Source organism: Lagopus muta, chromosome 3, assembly GCF_023343835.1.
Source record: "Lagopus muta isolate bLagMut1 chromosome 3, bLagMut1 primary, whole genome shotgun sequence".
NCBI classification, from domain to species: Eukaryota; Metazoa; Chordata; class Aves; order Galliformes; family Phasianidae; genus Lagopus; species Lagopus muta.
This window is the reverse complement of record NC_064435.1, coordinates 74,225,253-74,251,196: the sequence shown is the minus strand read 5'-3', so window position 1 is coordinate 74,251,196 and position 25,944 is coordinate 74,225,253. Positions and strand designations below refer to the sequence as shown.

The 25,944-nt window shown below is 35.9% G+C and overlaps 1 protein-coding gene across 10 annotated transcripts in view; it reads left to right on the top strand.

Annotated features, from left to right (window-relative positions):
• Positions 1 to 25,944, top strand: part of CDH12 (cadherin 12) — a 511,787-nt gene that overhangs the window by 469,185 nt on the left and 16,658 nt on the right. For 9 of the 10 annotated variants that reach the window (XM_048939406.1, XM_048939405.1, XM_048939403.1 and 6 more), the window contains 2 exons: positions 3,779 to 4,032; positions 20,411 to 20,547. In XM_048939406.1, coding sequence (XP_048795363.1) covers positions 3,779 to 4,032; positions 20,411 to 20,547 — 391 coding nt within the window. The remainder of the gene's footprint in view (positions 1 to 3,778; positions 4,033 to 20,410; positions 20,548 to 25,944) is intronic. The other variant, XM_048939410.1, reaches the window with a different exon arrangement.

Genomic DNA, 25,944 nt, shown 5'->3' with positions numbered 1-25,944 from the left:
TCTCTTTCCTTGGCTTTTCTGTTGTTGTAGTTGTAGATCATGAATGGCTATATAACAAACAATATTATTGTCTCCAGAAATTTCTGGAGTTTTCAGCCCTGCCTCTTTGTGAAGACTAAACTTACAGGGTAGTCCTTTTTATGCCCTAGCTGTGCTTCTCATTAGAACTTATTATATTTTTGTCCCTTTTTTTCTATTTCAGTTCTTTAATCTAAGTGTATATAGATACAAGATGCAAAATGCATTAAAAGTACAAATAAAATGAGAAGCATGTATCAGTCTTTCTTCACCACTATCTTCAGTACAGAAAACTGTAATGTTTACAAAGAAATTTATTTTTAAACTAGAGTTTTTTCTGTGCTTTCCTAATTATACTAAACAAACCTGTTCGTGGTACTTCCTGACTGAAAGATAATGTGATTTGTCTTTATGTGTTATTTAATTTTGGGATTTGTGAAACATCTTTGCTGCACACAGCTGTGTATACGCTGATAGCATTTTACTATGCAACTACATAGAGCAGCTTAAAGCCACGACAGAAAAGACAAGAATGAATAGAGGGGGACACATACATCTGTTCTGACACTGGCACATAGAGTATCAAGTAGAAGTACTCCCATAGTTGCTGAGTAGTCCACAGGTAGTTAAAAGCTTCCTTGGTTTTATCTGTAGTGCTGTTTACTCTGGGCAAAAATCCTACTTATTCTAAAATGAAAGCCTTGGTCAAACAGTTGTTTTTGTTGTTGTTGTTGTTGTTGTTTTTGTTATGTTTTGTTTTTTTTTTCTATAATTATCTCTTATCTTAATCTTCAAGATGTTTTTTTTAAGAATGGAACGTTCTCCCTAACATTCTACTGGGTTTGTATCCTTAACAGCTTTCCAGACTGTAAATGAACATGGAACTGGGTACTATCTGCTAAAATTAGGTTTAAATCACTCATTTCCTTCATAGATCTTAGTGATAATCTATTAAATAAGGCATATAAATAAATGCTATTCTAACATCTTCAAAACTAAAAACCCATTTTTGTTTTTCTGAGAGCTAGGCAGACTTTGAATGTTTTCTGTTTTCAAAGGCAGGCTCTAAGCATAACAGATGAATGCCAAAACTTGAGACTGTCAGTATGTATATGCATGGATTGACCGTGCAAAACTGGGTACAGAACTGGTCAGAAGATGGCCTTCCCACAAACACAATCATTTTAAACCATACTCATTTACTGAATGACATGTTGCACAAAATATTTTTCATTTTGAAATTAAATCCTGTTTACTGCTTGCAGTCTTCCCACCTTTCCACAGGCATGTGAGCTGCAGGTCAATCTCCTGTATATTAAAAGGCTATAGTCTGCTGTTTTGTGGGAGTCTGTCACTGATTCCTTCCTGTAGTGATGGCTCAGCTCTTTCAGACTGTGTCTTCTTATTTTGAGTGCCATCTGTGCTTTGAATACTGTTTAACCTCCAACTATATTTATCTGTCCATAAGAGGACAGAAGGAGAGAACTGGTTGCTTACATTACAAAGGGAAAATGTGTTTCTTTCTTGGCAAACTGTCTTTTCAAAAATGTACCACAGCATTTCTTCATAGTACTTGGGAGGGATAAGTAAAGCAGGAACTCTGTCTGGTTTCTAGATATTGTGCTGTAAAATATGCCGAGAACTGCCTGGAATTTTATTTCTTTCTGTCCATCCCAAGACAAGGATTGTGTTCCTTACATCATGAAAGTTGTGTACTGGGCATTCCCGTGGACCAGGAACTGGTACTTCTGCCTTTAACTCTGCCTTCAAGGACCACATTTAAATCGCTTCTTGTTACTAACACACCTGTCTTCAAATATACTTGAGCATAAGAGGAATCAGGTTTTGTGCATTTTGAGGGGGTATGGCCAATGCAAGCAAGGCATCAGTTAGAATTACTATTTATCCGGGAGCTTAGATTTCTTGTTTACTCTGTCTCTATCTTTATCTCTAGCTTAACCCCTCTTAACTACTTATTTTCCACTCCAGACTGGTTCTGTGAACTCCAGGTTTTCTTCTCCTAAAATATTTTTTAATAGATATTACAATCTACTGTATAAGGATTTGTTTTGCTTGCTCATTTGGGGGGATTTTTTGGTAATATACAACAGTGAACATGAATATTATAGAAGTTGAAAGAAGACTATGACAACGATTTGGACAGTGAATCAGCATGTCCTTTTGTAGCAAAGGCAATAGTTAAGGGATTCATCACTTGAGAATAAGACCTTCCTTGTTTGTTTTTGGTTTTTTTTTTTTTTGTTTTGTTTTGTTTTTGTCGCCTTTAGCTTCTTAGCCTTAGTTTCTTCTTCTTGTAGTCGTGATGCTTGAACTCATACTGGCTTTTACTGGGAATTTTATCTGTAGAAGGATGGCTCCATGTGACAGTGGATTGGTCAGCAGCATTTGGCTTTTAAGCTAGATTATTTCTAGGACATATGTTTTAGAATGGCTAATTATAAATCCCCAACTCTGACCATGCATTCTATTAAAATTATAATGTTTTTCATAAGAATTTTAAAGCATTATGCTAGCATCATAGCAAATGTAAATCAAAGTAACTCCACTGATTTTAATGGAGCTACCTCAATTTACACCAACCAGGCATCTGGTCAATTATGTCTTGTTGTGTAAAGGACAGAAAATGGCATAATTTAAATCTATCCCAGCTGTGACAAATAGCTGGAAACACTGTGGTAATAACGTCTAGAGAAAAAAATAATAAATTAAAAAAAAAAAAAAAATGTTAAAGCTCCTACACTTGTGATCCTGCCCTCTTTTCTAGATATCCTTTCACATTTGGAAAATTTCTATCTCGACAATTATAGGCAGAAGCCACTAGGTGCCAGTCTTACCCAGATGTCAGGAAAATCTTCCTTAACTAATATTAAGAACACGAAAGCCAATGCAGCAAAACCCTTTAACTGAAAATAAAGCTTTTGTGTCTTTTCAACTAAATATCACTGCATTGAGGTTTCAAGATGATTGCTTTTCTAAAACCAAAGATACTAAATTGACGTATATTGACACAAACCCATATGAAAACAACCTGACTGAAGAATGCATTTCCATCAAAAACTCAGATAGGTACAAAAGCTGCTATGATGCCTTCAAGGTGGTAGCAGTTATACCTTGGATCTTAAGGCAGACTAAAGACTGCATTTTCCACATACGTGCTTCTCAAATATACCTCTTGAATAGCAGTTCACTGCTAAGATAACTGTTTTACAGGAATTCACACTGCAAGTCTTATGTGAAAGTTGATTTGACCCATTATCATAACAGGGTTTTCACTTGAAATCATTTATATTGTTGTCATGTTTCCCTTTTCTGCTAAAAGAAGTTCAAATCTTCTGTTAATGAACTAGATCAGCTGGGGATGGCTTACTGCCTGTACATGGAAACTGTGAATGCTGATCTCCAACTAGCATGCACATAGCTCTTTTGCAAAAGGTAAACTTCAGACAGTTAATTTCAGACATTTACAGAAACTGTTTACATCCATGTCTGTCATTCTGATTTTTTTTTTTAATGTGAAAAAGCAGTCAAGATCAATCTAGACTATTTCAGAAACCACCTTAGCATGAGATGTCCTATCTATTCCTCTTCAGTGACTACAAAACAAATTTAAATTATCAGTACAGAAGCTGAAGTTTACACTGAAGACATCTTAATTTGTAACAGATTAATCCTACCACGGTGAATTTGCAAAATTTAATTTTTAGTCAGGGCTGATATTTTGCTTTTGTTCTTTCCACAGCCATTAGACTTTGAAACAAAAAAGGCATATACCTTTAAAGTAGAGGCTTCCAATCTCCATCTTGACCATCGATTTCACTCAGTGGGTCCATTCAAAGACACTGCCACTGTCAAGATAAACGTGTTGGACATGGATGAGCCTCCAGTTTTCAGCAAGCCTTTGTATACAATGGAGGTGTATGAGGACACTCCCGTGGGGACAATCATAGGGGCAGTGACAGCACAAGACCTCGATGCTGGCAGCAGTTCGATTAGGTAAGAAAGCTTTTCCTCCTTCAGTCACTCTCACAGCCAGCCCAAACTGCTGCTGACACTGGATTCAGGAGCAAAGAGCTTAGAAAGAAGACAGAAATTTTTTAAAGTCTGTCACAATGACAGGTAAATGCTGCTAAAAACAAAACAAAACAAAACAAAACAAAACAAAACAAAACAAAATTGAAAAGAAATGCTAGTTTAGATGATTTAGCTGGAAAAACATAATTAAGTGTGGGTAGTTTCGTATCATACAAGATCATACAAGTTACCATGCAGTGACACGGTTTCAGAGATTGTGTCCTGAGACTAAGGAAGTAAAAACGTTTTGTCTGATGTCAGGAACTTACACAAAAGCTGCTCTGAAAAGTGAAAAAGCAGGCTGTACATTCCGTGTCAACAGGTGACAGCGACTGCTGCCCCTTTCACAGAAACCACTTAGTCTTTACTTCTAGCAAAGAACAAATTTTTTAATAAATAATTGTTACATCTGTCTTGGCTGAGATTGTGAGGATGTGATTGCTGACCTACATGGCTGTGCTCAGCAGTCCTTAGCTTGCCAGCAAAACCTTCTGCTTACTGGTACAGCTTGCTTTCCTGAAATAAGAGAGAGAGAGAGGAGCTACTATACAAATGTAATGTATTGATTTTGCTCACGTATTTCCAGCCTTGCTAGAAATTTTGAAGCAAACCAGAGTTATGCACCAACAAAGAAGCTCCTATGCAAAAATACTGCAAGGTATAGGAAGTCATTATGCATACTTCCAGTGCAAATCTATGCTGGTTGTACAAATTTATGCTGGATCTACTTGACTTCAGGAAATATTTTCCGTTGCAGAATGTAAAAAGCAATACTACAGATGTAATAGAAGTCTTCAACTTTTGAATATTAATGTTTATCAGATGGAACTATGATCAAATAATAAAACGTTACTCTTGGCTATGAAGTATACAGACATTACTGCATGCATAACCATTCAAAGTTTGTATTCCAAATGAAATAATTGATTACAAACTTAATTTGGACTATTTAACATAATCCATGTTTATTAACTACGTATATTTTAACTCAGCATTGATATTCCTGAAATGCAAAATGCATTTTAGATTATCTGTTGTATTCCTTTGAAAAAATGTAACGTGAAAGTGTCCAGCTCCTGCTTCATTACTCCACTATTAATTATCGCTTAAATATTACTATTGTTGTTTGCTCCCGTTTTTTAAAAATACATCCTTAATTATTTTCTAATACAGAAAAGTATTTAGTTGTGGGTCTGTGTCACATTGCTGTCCTGACAAAGGATTAAGACATTCTACAACAAAGGCAATGATGGGAACCTTTTCCCCCAGTGGTAGCCTAACAAAATAGTCCCACTGTGTCATTGAAAACAACGTTGTATCCTGAAACCAGATAGCAATCTCTGTAATCACATTGTTGAGCAGTTTTTTGTATGACAGCAGAATCATCATTTCTCAATGGAAGATTTGTTTGTTTTCTACACAACTCCCTGCTAGGAGATTCAAGTGTTTTAAATACTGGTTTGCAACTACACAGGAGATATCACCATTTCAAGGTGGTTTCTCCATACATAGAGCCCAGTAATACTGAATCCTAAGCCATTCTTAGGTGTTCAGGCGAATTTTTTTAATCCTGAAATAATTATTTGGGGGTCCAAATTCTCATTTATGGTTAAAAAATGAGGAATATTACAAAATAGTCTTGTATTCCAGCCTAACTTTTCTACTTACTGACCATGAGCACTTGCAAACTACAGAACTACTCCCAGCATTACTTACTGAATTCAGATGGTTCATGAGTGAAAGATATGAACTATGATCTAGTATTAGAGATTTCTTAGAGGGGCCTGTTCCTACCTAGAATTAAGTCTCACATTGTATTCAATGGACTTTGGAGGGAGGTACTTTGCTTTAAGAGAAGAGATTGGTTCCAGCAAGCCAGGTGACATTCAGTAAAGATTAAGCTAGAAATCTCTCAATGCAGTTTTCTTAGTCCAGCTTTTTAAGATGACTTTAATTTCTATAAATTTTCACATGTCAATCCTGAAATCTCTTATTCAGTTCTCATTTATTTGAGGATAGATTTGATTCTCCATATTGAATTTGATCTTCTGCAGTTCGAATTCAGTGATAAACCTTGTACTAATCCAATACAGGTCTGATTGTGATTTTATGCCCTGGAAGAAATCGCCTGTACTCAAGTGCTGACTTTTTATCCAAGTAAAAATTTTTACTGTTGTGTTAGTGACTAATAGTCCATGAGTTTAATATTCTTAATACATATGAAGAAATTCAATGATTGTGTTAGAAAGACATAAATTTGGTTCAAAACATTGCATGTGGTTATAATTTTGAAGCTCACCTTAAGTGATTACTGTCTTTCAGCTGTTTAAAATGTAGTTTGTCTCATAGATGTAAAGAATGGCTGCAACGGTTTCTTCATGTTTTAAGGAGGAGTCTGAACATGTTCCAAGTAAATATGCTATCTAAACAAACATGGAAAAGCAAGTGATGTTCTCTGAGGCAACAGACCATGCCATTTTCTGGGTGGCATAGTCTCTATACCAATTAGTTCAATTTCTCTGAAATGTTTTCCTACAGCAGTTTGGCCATTAAGATACCCATTACAATGACAACAAAGTCAACAACCTGCCAAACAATAGATGGGGAAAAAAGACAAATCTGCACTGTATGCAACAGAAGGCAAAATTCTGGGAAACAAAGCTCACATGAAAGGAAGCAGAACAATGTAATCCATGTCATCTGACAATAACTTCTTTAGCTAGACTTATCAGGAAAGGGGAGATAACAGTAAGAGTGAAGACTGTAAGAAAAATATTTTGCTGGAAGCCATTAAAAACATTCAGGACTGTATACTTCTCTTTTTTCCTGTAAATGGAACCAAGTTGTAAGAACAGGAATTTTAAACAAGTTTGTTTTGCTGGATGGTATTTGCTAGGAAAGATAAAATGAAGAGCAGAACACACAATCAGTAAAAAACAAGAAACTAAGCATGAGGAGAAAAGGGGCCACAAGTATTCAGCACCTGCAAGGGTGACTGTCTTTGAAGCTATTTTGGAGCATTACTCCACAGCACCTGATTTTCAAACTGCATTAAATCTGGAGTTTATTTATCTCAGAAGAGCTATTTTGTCAATTTCTATTTTCTCCACAGTGCTGCAAGAAATGATCTGCGTAAGCGCTAAGATTAAGTCTTAAGTACTTTGCGGACATTAGAAATCCCAAAGCCCTTCTGAAAAGAACAATGAGCTCATGCTGTTCTCAGACTCCTTGTTTGCAATGGCTGTAAATTGTCTATGAGGGAAAAAAAAATATGTTGTGAAGCTCATGATAATGTGTGTTATTTATGAGTACGCAAATGTTTTAAAATTCATTACTTCTGGTGCAAGGGATGCTAGAACTTTACAAAAATCACTTCTACATGCATACATACTTTATGGATGCTAGAGACAGGTATTTAAACAACAACAAATTAAAATGAATGGCAAAACAGTGTTACATGCAATGCTATCTAGAATAGGGAACTTTATCTAACATTGTATGTGAAGTTTAGCAACTTTACACCAACACCTTTGAAGTTGTCAGATTTCCTAGGGTCTGATCTTCTGGCATAAGACATGAAAGGATTTTTGCTCCTGGTGTGAACTCCAGATATGACTCCAATTACAATGAGTATAATATTCCTAGCCATAGAACTGCCCTTCAGATCTCTGTTTGACTCAGGAGCTTTGTCTTACAAACCAGGAGAACCACTCAAAGTAAGAAAGCTGTGGGAACTGAATTATCCTGCTCAAGTTTAGAATCAGGGAACCATGATATTAAAAGATAAATAAATCATGTACTAGACACAGGTCAGTCCTTCTCTCAGTATCTTGGGATCAAGACCATTTTGCCAGCATGAGCTTCCAAAGAAAAAGCCTTATTTCTTTTCAGAACTAGTTCACTCTGGTTCAGAAATTGTTATGGGTAGGGTCTGTTTTCACAGTGCAATGCTTTGTCAAATGAAGACTAGGAAAATAGAAATAATAAGTTTTTTCCTTAAACTGTATTTTTAATGTTCAAGCACAGGCAAGATAAAGTTACCTGTGTAACAGGATATTACTCGAATTTCTAATCCCATAGATCTTCTGAATTGTTTGTGTATGTATGTGCACTTTTTATATTAGCTTTTTCTTCAAAGCAATGACTGCTATTCTATGACATCAAAATGTTTCTCATAGCTGCATATATACATGGAAAAACTGGAAGGTTTGTTTCCAGCACCTCATGCATTTAATAGCAGATTAAGCAAGAGCTACTTTTCTCTGCATGGTATTGTGCTCGAGGGAGACACTGCCAGTTGGTTTTGCATAGATAAATGATGGCAGGACTTAGGAATTTGGTTTGATTTTTATTTTCACTAGTGAATTCTACACACTGTTCTGTTGTCCTGTCTGTTTCTGTCACCACACAAGCTCTACTCCATCCATCACCTTTATTGAAGTCCCAATCTCCTCAATTATTTTTCAGACCTCTGCTTTAAGTTTTAGTTTATCCAGTCTAACCAATTCAGATTCTTGCACCAGTATGTCTCAGCTCCTGCTCCAGATTGTTATAATTTCTAATCCTCTTACTGTTTTCTTCTATCTTTTATGATATATCTAATACCAGTCTCCTATTTTAGGGTTCATCTTTCTCTCTTGCTCACCTGGTTTCTTTTTCCTCCTGAGCCACATCCCTTTAGCTTACAGTCCCACTTTGCTGCCTTTTTTCCTTGTGCTAATGACAGATACCTTTTTTTTTTTTTTTTTTTTAAATTTCAGAGGATTGTTCTTTTTTTCCTCTTTGTTCTGGATACTTCAATATTATTTCTACATTTCTAGAAAAAAAAAGTTTATTTTCCCTGTATCCCAAGGGATACTGTCATATTTGATCCTTCCCCAACACTATCTCTAATTTGAAGTCTCATTTGGCTCAGTGATCATTCAAGTACTATATATATACATTTCCATCTGCCTACCTTCAAGCAATGCTGGATAACTAACTTACTTCCTCCTCCTATTTCTCCCCCCTTCCTGAATTCTGTTCTCTAGCTTCTACACTTTGTCTTCCTAACCTGAAACAATCACATCTTGCCTTCCATCTTCCTTTTCCCATGCATTCCTCCCCAGTACAGTCTCAGATCCTATTCTGCTCAATGAGGTGGCTTCCTGCTCAGCATCTGTACACTTGTAGGAATCTGAGAGAAAAGTGACTGCTCTTCAAGACAAGCCATAAAAATCTCCATCTTCTGATTATGAACTGTCGTTTGAAAGCAATCATTTTGTTTCAGCTTAATTCCCGCTATTCAGCAGTCACAGAAATGGAAAATATCTGCTTTGACTTTACTGTGAGGCAAGATGAGTGTAATATTAATTCCTTTCATAACAGTTTACATTAATATGCTTTGTTTCACATTTGCAATAGAATATGTACCCAAGAGCATTCAGTTACGTGGCTCATTGACAAGTGACACAGTAATATCAATTGAAGAACTGTAGTGCCTTGTTCCAGAAATCAAATGGAGCTGCTCCTGTAGCCACTACGAGAAAAGTGCAGTTTTGTTTTAACCTTAGTCTGAAATATGTAGCCTTAAGGCTGAAGGGAACACATGCCATTCCTTGCTGGGGATGGTAAACATTTTATTCATTGGCCTTGTGTGATATTGCAGCATGTACACTGCGAACAGCCAGAGACTTTAGCTGTGGAACACTCCTTCACATTTTGGAGCAGATGCAGACTAATTTTTCGGTCTGTGTGGGTTTTTATAAGACTAGCAGGAACATGGAGTAAAGGTAAATATTTTCTGGCCCAACTAATCAAATGTGTGCTAGGGGAAAGTTATATATTTACAAGTACCAGATTGCTAGGATTCTTTTGACACGCAATTATTATTATTATTATTTTCCCTAGATCTGCTTCTGGAGCAGTTGCAGCTACAAATCTTATTTCCCAAATCCAGCAAGGCAAAATCAAATTAAATCAGGGTTTAAAATTGTCGAAGGCAGGTAACCTTTATTTATATTTAGGAAATTCTCAATTTACCGATGCTTGTGAAGAACAGCGAGTGATCTCCCGTTGGCATATGCAATCATATTAAGCTTTTGAAAGTCAGGAGTTTGGAAGTAAAAGCATATGTAGACAAAGTATGTAAGAAGTTTAGGCACTACTGCTTTCAGTGATTGACCTGTTTGTGGAGAAAATGGATGCTGAAAATCAAGAGTACATTCAGCTCAAAGGCAGAAAAAAAGGAACTTGGCAGGGAAAGCTTTTAAATTAACTGAGAATACCTAAGAAGCCAGAAAGAACGGAAAGAAGCAATATGACTGTAATAGCTCTGGTTTACTTCACAGCACTTGTACCACCTGGTGATGTGATCTTACAAAGCTGGTTCATATCCCAGAGCACAAACTGTCATTTTATTTCAGCTCATATAATAGTCTTTTTAGTTTCTGATCAAGAGCTGTTACTCCAAATTTCTCCAGCAAAGAATTTTTCGAACATTCTAAAAAGCAATTGTGAGATTAAAGCAGAGGTTTAATGGTTGCAGCCATGTCACCTCAAGCTGTGAACTTCTCATGGCTCAACACAAAGAGAATTATGAAGGGTCAGGTCTTAAACCAACATCTAAGCAAAGCTTATCTGCTTCATGTAACATTGTCAGTTGGTTATTCTGCACAGTCATAAACAGAGTCAAACTTGCAATATTATTTCTGTTATAAATTTAAGATTCCCAGTATTTTTAATTATAGATCTTATGGCCTTTTCCATAAGTATGCATATTTTAACCATTGTGATATAAGCAGATTTCAAGTTCTAGCAGTCTGAATTTCTCCTTTAGTTGTTTGTAAACATATCTTTACTTTTCTGACCTGAAATGATCTACTTTATGGCTGTGATTAAATAATTAATTGCCTTTAAGCAAGAGTTCCTTATATATTTGGTCATTTATTTGCTTGTAAGCTCTTTAACGTCCTTTAAACAGTCTTTTTTTTCAAAGACACATTTTAAGATCTACATGCAAAGAAATTTCAGTCTCACACTGATTGCAGACCTGTGGATGGATCTCATGTGCTTCTATTTTCCCCTTTCTAGCTGGGATAATAGCACAGAATCATTCCAGATGGCTCTGGATGTGAGAGGAGCAAAGCTGAACAGAATACAGTGCTGAGGTTCGGTATGGCCAAACAGAAAAGGAATGTTGCGGAGGCAATAAGAAACAAAAAATGTAGACTGTGGAGGAAATGTGACACGGAAATTCCAGTTCATATAGGAGGAGAGCAGAATCAATTTTAGAGGCAAATTACTGGACTTGACATGGCTTGTGTCAGGCCACCAGGCCATAGGGAATCACGGATGTGCTCATCAAGAACTTTCTACCTGAGGCTCTCATGAGGAAATCTTTGTAAAGGTGACTCCACAGTGACATTATTCTCTATGGATTCTGGGTTTCATTACATGAGCAAAGGACTGCACAGGAGAACTGATAAAGGAAAGCTTGGCTAATCTCATAGCGGCAGAGCCATCCTGAGTAATCCCTTATATCCCTTTATAAACATCCCTTTATAAACATTTAACCAAACTGGATTTGAAGCAACAATATAGCCTCCAGTTCCTGACTGCACTGTGTGCTGCCTTGTTTGGATCTACTTGTGGCCCAGGTCAGTCCCAGGTGAGGATCCAAGCAAGTGGTAGATCCTCCACTGAGCCACAGTTTTCTCTGGAGTCAGCATGACTGCTGTTTTGTGCTTTGTCCCAACACTTTACTTCAGCCTTGAGAGAAAAAGGAAAGATTTATTCAGATTTTAGTATCCAAAAGATATAAAACAAAGCTAATATTTATGTGATGCAAAAGGAAAGTGATCAAAGACTGTTCTTGTTGAATTTATGCCTTTAGGTTTACAAGAGCTGTACTACTTCTTGCCTTAGCACTTTATTGAACAGTAAAACATTTCAGCCTAAATGAAGGACTGAGGCAGCATAACACAGCTTCATTTCTCTGTTCTATCCCCTGGTGCTTGGGTTGCATACAGCTGGTGCAAAATGAAGTTTTAGCTTCTTCAAAAGCTAAACATCTGATGTAGCATCCCAGATCCCTTTGCTCTCCCTGTTTTCTTAGGATTTTAAGGCAGGAGGCACTCAACTTCTTTTTCACCCTAGCTTTCTATACTTCCTCTACCCACTGATAGCAGTACTGAGGTACATCCAGACACCCAGCATAGCAGACCTTTTCCCCACCAAAACACAGCAGAGCAGTAGCTCTTCACTAAGTTGGAGCAGCTCCTCCAGCCATTGGGTTGTAGAGCTGCACAGCACAACATGGGGAGCACCACGATAGACAAATCCACACTTCACAAATTCAGTAAAACGGTGCTCAGAATCTACAATTTGTGGTCCTGGTAGAGTAAGTGCTCTCATGTTTTTCTACCATAGCAGTATAGAAAATTCAGGTTGAAGAGTTGGAAGGGGTTGAACCCAGTGTGTTTCCTGCAGCTCCACATTCCTACTATGTTCTTCCTCCTCCAAATAACTGAAGATTAAGTAAACTGCAGGACAGAGCTGCCTTCCACCATGCTGTCCTGTGATTCTGCCTGCTCAATGAGGCAGCGAAAATGATGTTAAAACTGAATAAAGACAATGCATTTTCTGATGTGGCAATGTCTTTTGATAAGATACTCAGCTTGTAATGAGAAATGCAAAAGCAGAAAATGGAGCTGACTGCAAGGATTAATAAACAGATGAACAAAAATCTTTAGATGAAGGGCAGGGAGGAAGCACTGGAACTTGTCAACAGGCAGAACTGACAGTTTGGAGAGGCTGATAACTGAGCTGCAGCATGTTTTATTTCTCATATTGTCTAGCATGTTTTACGAAAATCCTTATGTAAGATTTATAAGCCTTATGAAAAGTTTAAAAGCTTCTCAGTGGATTCTGGCCTATTATTAGAGTCTGGGTGTCTGCAGCCACTGCTTCTCTGTCAATTCTGCATAATGTTCCATTTTGTCCAAAGAAGCAAAGAATAATTTGTTTACACTGCTACTAATCATTACATATCAGGTAAACTCTAAGCTCCTGACTGCTAAAATCACTAATCTTGATTTTAAAATGCATAAATATGCACCTACATATGAAGGACTGTGAACCCAACCATGCATTATGCAGGAGACTCAAACTATATTAATTTTTTCACGTGGAAAATCTCCTGTTGTATGAAAGACATGAGGATGATGAGCATGAGTCGATCTAACAAGAAGGGTTTGCTGCTTCTCCCAGTCTGCACAAATTCCTTCCCTTTTCTATATCACTTGGGTCTGATGTGCAGTGCTTGTGCAGCTGTGGTTCTTCTGGGATCTGGATGGTATCTGGAGGATTACCCAAAGTGTGGGATCTGAGAGGAAACTTCCTTTGGAGTGACTGCTAATGCCTTAGCAGCATTCTCAAGAACGCTAATGCCTGAAGCGGTGTTCAGTGAAGGTATAGGAGCTTGTGCTCCCTTTAGCTGAGATGGCTTAATAAATTATTTAAACAAATAAACAAAAAAAGACAACTTTCCAGAAAAGCACGTGCCATTTTGGAGCATTGTCACATCCTTTACATTTTTTGGCTAATGACAGGAAAATTTTATAGCAAGACATCAAGTGCTATTTTGCTGTTATTAACTTCAGGCTTTTCCGGTAACACTTAGTAACTATGAATATATCAGATTAAATTTGTGTGGCACAGTAAATATGTTTCACTAGATTTGCTTCCTCTAAACAAAAGAACACAAAATTAAAACCAGACTACTAAGAATATAATTTCTGTACCAGAGGTTCATAATACTGAACAATTTAATTTTTAAAGTCTTGTTGATATTACCAGAATTGAGGTTGATAAAAAGTACTTTATTTTATTAGATATGTTTAATTTTCTATGCATATAGAACTTTGTACGCATAAAGAAACTCAGTTGCTGGGTTGTACCTTGGAAAGGGACTTGAAAATACATGAGAAAGAGCCTTGTGGTTGTATTAACACAGGACAACGTGAGTAATATGCAAAGACTTCGTCTGCTACTGTTTCGAGAATAGTGTATTATGCCTTATTTTATATTTTCATGTTGCAGAGAAGAGAAAAAAGTAATTTACTTTTTTTTTTACTATTATTTCATATATTTAATATATATATTTTTTACTATTACTGCACTTGTAAAAATTTTCAGACAGCATTTTTGAGTTAATAGAGAATCAAAAGACTCAGGATCAAGGGTAATCTTTAAATCTAATGAGAGTATGAAAAAGAGTCTAAAGTTACTTAATATTGATTCAGTGCTGCTGAATTTAACAATCTGATTTAATAATCTATTCTGTTCAGCCCTAAAAACAGATATTTCAGGTTATTATCATTTAGCACAAGAAAACATTCACTTTTTATTTTTTTTTTAACTGTATGTCTTCACTAAGCATGCGTAGTCTATTGAGGACTTGTATTAAAAATCCACGATTGCATCTTTAGTAAAATTATGACAAACACTCCTCAGTTTTTACTGGAAATTCAGATATTTCCAGTTATCAGCCATCAGGAGCTGAAGAGTTTAGCACTTACATTTAAGAAGAGCAGAAGTCAGTGAGGTGGTAAAGAACTGATGTATCAAGTGCATATGTATGTACATGTTGTGATGTTTCTTTGATATTTACACAATGAATATATAATCATAGGAACTACAGCAAGGAAGTTTTATTGTCAGGATGGGAGTTTGAAGGACACAAACTTGTATGCATGCTTAAACTTCTCTGATATTTTAATTTCTTTTAAGGCTTGACTTGAGCTATGATTGTCTTCTTTCTCATTTTAGAAGTAATTTGCTGTTTCTATACTTTTTAGTAACAGCAATCTTAAAAAATGTATATATGTTTGTAATTTAAATATTTCAAACTGAATCATAGTGCAGATTTGTGACAATATGTTTCACATGCAGATAGTGTTCCCTGGTATGTGTCATATACATCACTATTATAGGGACTAATGGGATTATTCAATCCATCTTTCTAGAAATTTCCCTGACTGTACAGTCTCCATTACTTCACCCAGCTTAACTTTGCAGTATCAAGTGACAGAACTGGTATCATTTTGTACAGTGTAATATACATCACTGCCAGAAAGATTCTGCTGCATAACACAATTTTTTTATTTCTTAATTTCATCCTTCCACTCCTCTGCTAGGAACTAAATAATACTTTTCTTTTAATGGTGTTTAAGCCCTTCAGCTATCTGTAGATAATTATCATTTCTTCCTTTTGTCATCTCTTATCCAAGCTAAACATATTTTAGCTCTTTTAATCTTTCTTTAAAATTCAGCCTGCCTACACCTAAGACAATTTTTCTTGGACTCTCTCTGATATCTGTCTGATGATGTGATGACCAAAATATATTGCAGAGGTCCATTTTCTCAACAGCTATTTATATGCAGAGATTATTAATTTCTAGCTGCAGTGCATGAATGTGGTACAGATGAAAATTCCTTTGGACTTTCAAGTAGTCAAATCACATCTCAAGTCTCATTTGCATTCTTCTAGTCCCTCAACCTTTTTGTCAGTCCTGTTTTACATTTTTCTTTCATCTATTTAATTATGTATGTGTTGGAACTGTGAAAAATCCTAACCGCTCATAATTTCCAACTGAATCTTAGTATCTTTTGTTTATGTTTATAATGTACTTTTTTTTTTTTATAATCAACATATCTTTTATATGATAGGTGGTATTTAATTGTCAGAAGTTAGCATAGTTGAAAACATACTTTCTCTTAAAAATGATGCATCTTTTTATCCCACCACATAAGGAATTTTCTAACATCTAAAGTGCTTCATTTCAGTGCTTGCTTGGGTTTATCATGTGGTTGTTGGAGTAATAAGATGCTTTCTAAATTGGGATTGGCAGCCAAATCATTCAGTGTATAGAGAGAAAATCTGCGATTTGGGTTTTCTTAGAGTCACCATCTGGGTTTGCTTTAGCTACAGTTTTACAATAGAAATGGGAATACAGACAAGACCATTTATACTGATGAATGGCATGAATGATGTGGAACAACCCAGAAACAAAGATGAAAAGTACTGGAATGTCCCCCTTTCATTTTTCTTTTCTTCTTTTAGAAGACTGGTTTTAATTACTGTTCCTTATTTGTTGAACAGTAAAACAAAAGAGAAAAAGAGTATTTAAATGTTAAATGTGTTATTGTTCACTGAATTGGTTAATTCATTTTATTCTTCATGCCAATTTCAGTTGAATGTGCTTTCAAATGATTTTCTGCATGTGTGCTAGTAAAGGAGGAGCAAGTTTGGTCTGAGTGCCTTTAGCTTAATGGCTTCTCTACATGTATGGTCCAAGCTTCCCTTCTCTTCTTACTTTGAAAACAGTGACAATGTTTGTAGGCAGCACTTTTTCTTCACTTTTCCTTTAGCAACTTGGCTTAGTAAAAGCTCTTCTCATGCTCACCATTTTGTCGAGAATGTACCCCACAGTTCTCAAGGCCATTTCTGCTGGGCAGAAGAAATTTTTTTCTACGTTGTTAGGACCAAAGGACACTGCCCAAGTTGCAGGTTCTACAGCCTTCTGTGCATACTGCCACCTCCCACCCCTTCTTAGCATGACCTGTTATCACACATCCCATAGCAGCAGCAGGACAGCTGTCTGGATCATTTATTCATGGTATAACAGTCTGAAGCAACTGAATTTGACTACTTGATGGCTCAGAGTTCCTATTATCTTCAGAAGGATGATCTGCTGTCACTTATGAATTCAGCACCCCTCCCACAGGCACTCTGCTATCTTCTGTGCTGCAGGCGGAGTAGACAGTCTCCCTCAGAGCTTTCTCATGAGCCACAGACCATTCACAATTTAGCCAGAATGAATGCGAATTATTATACGTGCTCCTTAAGAGGGAAGTGTGTTTTTGTGAACACTCCAGGTGAGAGTCCTCCAGATTTGGCTCCAATTATTTTATAAATCAAATATTTCCACTCTGTCTTCTCTATCCTACTTGATGTACAAATACAGCTATTGTTGGGAAGACTGAAACAATGTTAGTAAATATACATCCTTCCACACTCATTCCTACTCAATAATACAACCTTGAACATAGTCCCCTGCTGAGCGGTATTTGCAGGAAGTTACATTATACAAAGTCTCTGCTTTGACAATGACTATGAGCTATTTCTCAGCTTCCTGATACTGAGTTCTCCCAGGAGACCAATTCAGGTGCTTCTAAAATATATTGCTGCTGTGTTCAGAGTCAACAAGTAAGGCTGTGCCAGTACATCCTAACTTTTCCAGGAGAGAGCTGCCTTGTGGCATTAGTGCACTGACCGTGGCCTGTTTCACAGGAAATCTAGGAATTTAAACAAGCCAATCTCAGTTGTTTCAAACTGCTAGACCATGACTAGAAGATCTAGACAGCTGTCCTAATAACAGCATTTCAACAGCAGTCCTCTTTGTGTCAGTCTAACAAAAAATGTCAGGCTTTATGTTCCAGATACCTGGGTCTGTCTCTGGAAAGTTACTGATTTTTCAGACTGACGACTCTTTTCTCATTTCTTCTTTTCTTGAAGGTGTTTCTTTTGTTTGTTTATTTTTTGTTTGTTTGTTTTCCCGCTGAAGGAAAAGACAGAATTCAGGTCTTAGGAAAAGTTTTGCTGTGCTCATTACAGAAAATCTCACAGTGAATGCCAGACTATATGAAAAAAAAATGTTTTTGGACCATAAAAGGAAATTTCACTTCTTTTAGGGTCTTCCCAAAATTAGAACTTCCTTTGAGATTCCTCAACAGATCCCATTTAAAAACTAGCCAGACCAAGTCCAATTCACTCTTTTCCTAAGCATTACAAATTTACTAAAGAAGGAGGAAACAATTCTATGTCCAGAAGAGCTATGTATGAGAGGATCTTCTGACAGAATTTTTTTCATGAGTTCTGCACATAGATGGACTGTGAAAGGAAGGAGAAAGGACATTTGCCTTTTTTTTCTTAGAGAATATATATTTTATCCAAAGCATCCCCAGTACTTCTATTTCTGTTCCATATCTAGTCTAATTTCGGGACTGAAATAACTGTCTGTTCCGTCCCTATTTTTACCATATGTGCCTTCTTTACCATAAAGAGAAAGAAGGAAGGCATGTCTTCAAACATAATGTCAAAGTAATAAATAAATAAATTCATAAAGAATACCAACAGTTTTGGCATAATAATATCCACAGTTCGAATGCAAATGAGGACAATGAATTTAAAAGAACTATTACAACCAATAAAATCTATTTTTATTACACTATTCTATTCACACTGATCTCGCTTCCTCTGAAGCCAAAAGAATTCTGGCATTAGTTTCATGAGGAGTAGTGCCAGTCTTGCAAAGCCTATTTGGAACTTTGATCCTGCTGATGCTGTGTTTAGGAGTAGGCATACTGAGTTTATGCATGAAGTTAACCACCTGTGTGAATGCTTGCAAATAGATTATTAGATTCTGGTCTTACAAGTAGCTATAATTAAATTCAACTTTGGAAACAACAGTGTGAAGGATCTTGCACTTTGAACTGGGTCCTGTATTTTCTTCATTGACTTATATTGTTGGTGTGTAGGATATTTAGATAGAGCTGATCTTCCATGGGCTGAAGATAAGTTACTTTCTCATGCTTTGATAGGACATTTGTGTGTGGCTGAGTATTTAATATCTATTAAAAATGAAAAGTATGAACAATTAATTTTACTGCTTTTGAAAGAGTATCTCATGTTTCTAAGAAATGGCATATATATTTTTCATATTTTTTATGTCAACTAAATTTTGAATGAGATTGAAATTGCAAATGTGGGTAGAAAATGTGCTTGCTCAGCTGCGTTGAAGGATATATTCAGATTTTAGCAAATCATAGGTGAGGCTCTTCAAATAAAGCAGTGAACTGATAGTGATGACTATCAATTGAAGTAAACTATTTCATCTACAGACAGGATTAGAAAATCCTGTCAAAATTATAAGAATATAATTTTGATGAAATGAAGTCATATGCTCTATTGTGATTTTTTTTATTATTTAAGTCTCCTTTTGCTATTAGCATTCATGAGTCTCATTCTAAGGGAATGTGCAATTTACCTTTTTGTAACATTGCTTCCTTCTGTAGAAATAAGCTTGATGTTTAACATTACATTACAAATACATTCTTTCCATATTCTACACTTATCAGAGAAGGAAATACTATCTTTTGCTTTTAGTCTCACTGCTCTACATGCAATGTGGTGCCACAGGTACATTCCTCTGGACTTTATGAACTTCTAAATGTAACTGTTGTGAGTGCTACTTTTGTTTATTGCCTACTGCTCAGAAATGTGGTTCTCATTTTCATTGTGCCTGGTTTTTGAGAAACACAGTCTAGGTATGAAGAGAGCAGCAATGAAAAGGAAATTAGTTGCTAGCGGCACTGCATCAGAAGAATTATTCTGTTATGACTATAAACAGTGGCATCAAATGAGAAAATAGACTTTCAAATTAATTAGCATTTAAGGGAAATGGTTTTGGAATAATTATCAGATTGCTTTTAAGTGGCTACATTTACAAGCACATCTCTTCTTTCTAATATGTCCTTGGTAGGGACGAATAACAAATGCATACATGTTTTGAGTTTTGATTTTGTCCTGTGTTCATCCTTTTTTGAGAAAGAATTAAAAAAATGAATAATGTTGCCCCAATCCTTTCAACTCCAGTGCAAGTCAGACTTGTTCGTTCCCCCCAAAAGCAAAGAGCCTTTTAATGCTATTGTATAGGTAAGGGTAATAAGCCTACTGAGGTCTTCTGTACTATGACTGTTCCAATATTCTTTTGGTAAAGGACCTCTAAGTAAGTAGACTGCACTAACAGTCAGTCTACAAGCACACCTCTCTGTCTGCCCATTAAGGCTATTGTAGCTATGAATATACCAGATCTGAGCCACTATTCATCACTAAACAAGCACTGTTTCACAACTTTTCTTTTTTTCCCTGTGAGCTTTTCTAGTGCTTTACAAAGTAACAGGCATAAGTGATCGCGTCAACAAAAGCTGTGCATTAACTTCTTGGGAGCCCATTTTCAAATAATCTATACAGGAGAAGTAGTAAGTCTTATATTATATACTCATTTTTCCCCTTGAATACTCCAACTCTGTAATAAATAAGCAAGCAAACAAATCATAGCTTATTGTCTTCTTCCTGCAAAGATGGCAATAGCTGGGAAGAGAAAAATAACAGCTCCAGCTAGCTAGACTGCTGTTATGATAAATGTGTAATCATTGTACATTTGCATCTACTCTGTTTAATATTTTTTGTATACAGATACTTCATCGATTGGAAGAATGATGTGGACAACTACTTTACAATAGATGCTAATGAAGGAACCATTGCTACTAATGAATTACTGGACAGAGAAAGCACAGCACAGTACAATTTCTCTATAATTGCAAGTAAAGTTAGTAAGTATGACACAAACTGAATTAATATGCTAATGTGTTTGGGTTTTTTCCGGAATATAGTGCTTGAGCATAAATATACTGTGGAGAATGCATATATTACCAAGAAATGATTTAGAAATGCCCAATAAATATCATTTTCCCAGATTGACTATAAGGCTGCATGACATACAAATAGGCCTGTACAGTAATGGTTTTCTAGTAGTCCTCATGCAAGAACAATTCCTTCAGAAGCTGAAAAAACTTATCAACAAGAATGCCTGAAATCAAAAGAGAACGTATAGAGACCTTCCTCTGCATGTACACATTCATTTAATTCTCAGACAAGAATTACAGTAAAATAGAGTCATGATAGCATGCTAATAATTTAGAGCACTAAATGAATCAACTTATGTGCTGTCTCTTTGATTTTGAATTTTCTCTCTGCCCAAGACTCTTTCTTCTTAACCACTTGTTTTCTATTACTGTATTGTTGGTTTTGTTTGCTTTATTCCTTTATGCCTTCTCCCACAAAGCTTTTATTTGCAGATAAGAGCTCCCTTCTTCTCATGTATTAAGTAGCTCCAACTTTCTTCACTGTCATCCTGTGTAGCATTTGTAGCATTCTTCCTTCATGATCCTGCCAAACTGAAAGTCTGGTAGGCGTAAACCACTATTCAAATGAGAATTTTGGTCTTCTAGAAGATGTGTAAAGACCACAGAAATCTTTCTTGGCACATAATAAACTGTACAAAAATATGCCTGGTATATTTCCTATTCGTTCTGTATTGTTTGTGTGTCCAGAAAAACAAATAACTTGTTTTCCTCAATATATTTCTTGGCACTGAGATGTCACTTACAAATGCTTATAAATGTCTACACGCACCTAAGTGTTAATATAAATATCAGCATTTACACATTTCTGAAGAGCAGATTCAAGAGAATGAAGCCAGGCTCCTTTTGCTGGTGCCCAGTAACAGGACAAGCTGTAATAGGCACGAAGTGGAACATGGGAAGTTCCATCTGAACATGAGAAAGAACTTCTTTGCATTGAGCTAAAAATAGAGCACTGGAACAGGCTGCCTAGAAAGGCTCTGGAATCTCTTTCTCTGGAGATATTCATGACCCAGCTGGATGCTTTCCTGTGTAACCTGTTGTAGGGAAACTGCTTTAGCAGAGGAGTTGGATTCAATGATCTCCAGAGGTCCCTTCAAACCCCTATGACTCTGTGATTCTATGATTCAATATGTAATACATTCTATTGACTATTCTATTAACTATTATATATAGTTTATATATATATATATATGTAGTCAATATAGAATATATTACTATTGTATTAACAAGAGGGAGATATTGGAAGCAAAGAAAGCATATATTAAAATAAAAATAGCTGTAGTTATCTCAAGGAGAACTCATGGGATCACTACCTGAAGTCTGAAAAACTAACAGGGACACTAGTCAAATGAACACTTGAATTTTATCCTTAACTTGAGATAGGAATAGACTAGCAGAAGAAACTAAACTTTCACAAGTGATTGATTGTATGGACTATAAGTATTTGCGTATATTGAAAGTCCAGAAGAACTGTACTTCATTTTCAGAGAAACTGAAAGGCTGTAGTGAAGAAGTCTTGTAATACTCTGCATTTCAGTAATGCTTAATTATTTCTGGTGGATAAGGATCTCCTGAGAACTGTAAAATCTTTCTGCAATAAGGTTGCACTTTTAATAAACTTAATAGGAATCTGTTTATTATTACCTAGAGTAATTAAAGCTAGCTAAAATCTCCAAGTTTACATTTCTACATAATGTTATGCAACACTGAAGCAGGCAGTCTGTATTACAAAATTCCCAATTTCAACACCTAGTTAAGATTCTACACCTGAGACATACATGCGATTCATTTTAGCATACATCAAAATATTTATAAAGCATTATCCATAGCAATACAAATAATAGCTGTACCTGTACTAGAGCAGTATTGGATAATTTTGGAAGATTTTATGTATATTATCTCAGAACTTTATATGCAGTTGTATAAGAAATTACACAGAAATAAACACCGGGTTTGAGAAACAGTACACTACACAGCGAAGAAGGCCAAAGAGAAGAGTGGGAACACATGAAATAAAAGAGGGAAAAAAATAATATTTTGGGGAACTTTCTGCTACAATAAAGATGTGACCCATTTAGTGCCTATATAGAAACAGTGCAATAATCATCTCTTGTAGTAACAGGATGCTGAACAGCGCTTTGACATAGATCTGATTGCCAAGTGGTCCAATATTGCAAATGGCTGCACAAACTTGCCCCAGGACTTTAATTCTTATCTAAATATTTTCAACTCTTGTTGAGCACATATTTAAAATAAAGAGATTTCAAACTATTAATAGCCATTTCAATTTCTGTTAATCATTTGCTAAAATACTTATTTTTCATTCTCAACACTTTTTTTTTTTTTTTTCGTGAAGAACAAGAAAAAAACTTTCAGATACCTCCAGTACCCTTAGCCATGGGCTTTTCTAGTGGTTGCCCCCACTGAGCTTCTGTAGCTTCAGAATGAAACTGTGTAAGAATAACAGATTGTGTCAACTTTTTTTGTACAGTGTAGTAGTATTACAACTTCTAAGCAAAGAAATTAACTTTCAAACAAAGGCAAGCAGTTTAGATAGCTAAATATAGCAGCAGAGAATATATAAATGTAAATGCAGAATTGGATGTATCATTTAGACTTTTCTTACAAACTGATAATATTTTTTATTAGCAAACAAACAAACAAACAAACAAAAAAAACAACAGACATTATATTTTTTAAAGGAATATTTTTCAAAATTGAGGCAGATGAGAATTGCAAATCAGTGTGTCCTTCGTTGGTATGAGTTGTTACAGAGAAAAATAATTTCTTTTTTAAAAGTTTTTCTGTTTGGGAATTTGTAAATGTTTTTATGTCCAATGTCCTCTTTCTGCTTTATTTATTTACTTTTTTTTTTTTCTTTTTTTTTGACACAGATATACTGCAACTATTCGTCCCTAAACTGGTCTTTTCATTCCTACTTGTACCAAATGCGGTGTGGATTGGCAGCTTAACCAGAGGCCAAATTTTGTCCCTTAGCAACAAGTTGATAATGCAATTTGCTTGTTATAGGCGTGCTTGTGTCAGTTTGTAGATGTGAGAAATCCTGGTTACCCTGAAAAAACATCATAAATTTTGCATATGGACAAAAGTGCCTGGCTCCATGTAGGGAAATCAGATATTGGAAGTTATTCTAGCCATGTTATTGAGTGACCAGCTCTAACCACGTATCACTATATTGTTGTTTATTTTTTATTTCTAACCTGAAAAACTGACAAATATCTGTTCCAAACACGATCTGTAATTCTGTCTTCAAATATCAGAACAACTACTCAGTGTGGAGTGATGGGTGCCTACTGTCATATTTAACACAAGACACCATAACCTTCTTCTTTAACCTTGTTAAAGAAGCTCATCCTAAAGTAGAAATATTCATTTTTGGAAAGCGGATGCCTCTTCTGCTAACATGCAGATGACACAGACATGAAGGCAGGAGAATGCAAAAGGTCTCTTACCCATCTGTTGAAATAAAAAATCAGCCTTCATGTAGAACAAAGTACATGAACAGGAAGCGGATGTTTCAAACCCCTATTTTTTTCCCATTTCGTTTACCAGTTTCTCCTTACTTGAACTTCTTTTCTCTACTTTTCATTTTGGTTTTGTTTTTCTCCTAATGGTTTCTTCTCTTAGCTTCCATGCTTCCTGCTTTTGAACATTTTTGATTCCACAAACTCTGTCCAAAGTAATAAATTATACTTGTCTTGCATTTTTTCTTGGCACTTAGGCCAGCTGGCACTGAGTGGTTTACTTCCACGCCACTAAACACTCTGGCTTTCCAAACAGGGTGGCAATGTGTAAATGGATTTGCTGAGTTGTCCTTCACTCATACTAACTCTCACTACGTGAAAGTGGATTACTTGAAAGACCACTAGTTTTCCCAGGCCAGAACTGTGCCAAGAAGTTGTTGTAAGAATTTGATAGTATAAATAATCAGAGTTCAATGCTCAGAAAGATCCACAGTGTCATGCTAAATTACCAAGAACAAAAACAGTGTCTGTACTTGACAGAAGAAGAAATAGGTTAAGTTGTGTAACATCTTATTCCTGTAGAAATAATGCTAAAGAAGTATGATCTTAAATTTCAAGATGATGTTTATCCTTTCCTGCATAACATAGCTGGGATTGAGATCTCCTCAGTGGTCAGCATCTGTTTGTTTTTTAGGTATCTTGTATTTTCTCAGTCTCATTCATTCACGCATTTTATAGGTTCTAGTCCTGTAATATCTTTGAACTATGAAGATGTTACCAGACCATGGCACTCAAGCAAAAGAAGGAAGCAGTGTTGTCACTGTCTTACAGACAGGAAAAATGATGAAGAAAGAAACTAATTAATTTGCGAATTGAAACCTGAAATCAGCTTCATAATTCCTATGCTAATGATAAACCGCTTGTCCTCTTCTGTGGGTAATTTGAGTTTAAATGGCTTAAGTAGTTGGCCTGAGTGACTCATTCACTGTCACAAGCACACACATCACTACTATGCTCACAGGACTAAAAATGATTCGATTTTCAGACAAAGGGCAAACAAGACAAAACCAGAGAAGATTGAAGTAAACTTTGTGAAGTGCTTTTTTTCCGTTTTGTTTTGTTTTGTTTTGTTTTTTTATCCTTGTAAGCATCAAGTATTATGAGTCTTTGTATAGGAATCCAACTCTGTAACCAAACTTTTAGCAGTCTTCCTTTTTATACGTGAGTAGTTACACAGATACCAGTGTAATCCAGCATGAAAAAGAAACAAACACATAACAAGAAAGTAGCTCTATCTTTTGCTAAAGTAATCTTATTTACATGTTTGATTATTGCCAACCATTTATGTAAGGAGACATTCTACCTTGCTACAATAGTTAGCAGTATAGTTATGCATACACTTTTCAAAGAATCACAGAAAATAAGTTGCAAACTATCAGTGAGAAATAAATGCAAAAAGTGTGTGTATATTTGTGTATACCTCCAAAGCATGCTGCAGTTATTAACTAATACCTTCCATGTATGTGATGCATGAATTTTGAATACATTCATTCTTGTATAGAGTTCTAAAAAGAAATGAACAAATGCCTATGCCTGTACTTTCACAACTGAATTAATTTCTAATATGTCTGCAGAATGTATTGTAGACTCCTGCCATTCCATTCAGCTGTATCTTAGGACAAATGCACAGAACCTGAAGGAAAGCCTGGATTACTTTTTGGCAGTTACTGTGCTCTCTAGTGTGCTCTCTATTGCTAGCAGGGAGGTTTAGGATTTGTAGGTTTGATTTCTGCAAGCAACTTTAAGCAAGATCTCCTCA